General features: G+C 41.4%; 1 protein-coding gene across 1 annotated transcript in view; it reads right to left on the reverse strand.

Moving 5' to 3' along the window:
- Nucleotides 1-626, reverse strand: part of LOC119417974 (cleavage and polyadenylation specificity factor subunit 3-like) — a 2,233-nt gene that overhangs the window by 1,236 nt on the left and 371 nt on the right. Inside the window, exon 2 of the mRNA XM_037685221.1 lies at nt 433-531. Coding sequence (XP_037541149.1) covers nt 433-531 — 99 coding nt within the window. The remainder of the gene's footprint in view (nt 1-432; nt 532-626) is intronic.

Genomic DNA, 626 nt, shown 5'->3' on the forward strand with positions numbered 1-626 from the left:
ACAAACAACATGAACAACAACATGAATAACAAACAAGAACATCAACATAAACAGCAACAGCAATGTAAACAACAAAAACAACAACATGAATAACAACAAACTACAACCACCAACGTTGATGAAGATGACCGTTTGTTTTCCTTTGGTTGTTTTTGTTTATCTTCATCTTTGTTTACTTCCAACACTGAATCTGAGTGATTTGTTAAAATCTTTGATTTTTCAGGTTTTAAATCTAAAAACACGTTCAGTCGTCGAAACATTTTGTTTTTATTATCTGAGATTAAATCAGATTTTTAATTCAAACAGAAAATAAAAATAAACACCAGATTTAAAAAGATGCACGTCCTCGTGTGGGACGAAGCTGTGAAGACAGAGTCTGGACTCTACAGCAGGTCGCCAGGTGGGGTCAAAGGTCGCCAGGTGAGTTCTTACCTGCCAGGTTCCTCAGCTGGCTGACCAGCAGGGAGATGGGTCCGGTGAACGGGATGGCCTGAGTCTGGGTCACGGTGCCGACCGACAGATCCGTGTAGTCTGAAGAGAGAAATGAGCACAACACAGGACCCTGAACACAACACAGGACCCTGAACACAACACCTGTTTAAAACACAGGACCCTGAACACAACAC

The sequence above is a fragment of the Nematolebias whitei genome, chromosome 12 (assembly GCF_014905685.2).
Source record: "Nematolebias whitei isolate Nwh7 chromosome 12, NemWhi1, whole genome shotgun sequence".
NCBI classification, from domain to species: Eukaryota; Metazoa; Chordata; class Actinopteri; order Cyprinodontiformes; family Rivulidae; genus Nematolebias; species Nematolebias whitei.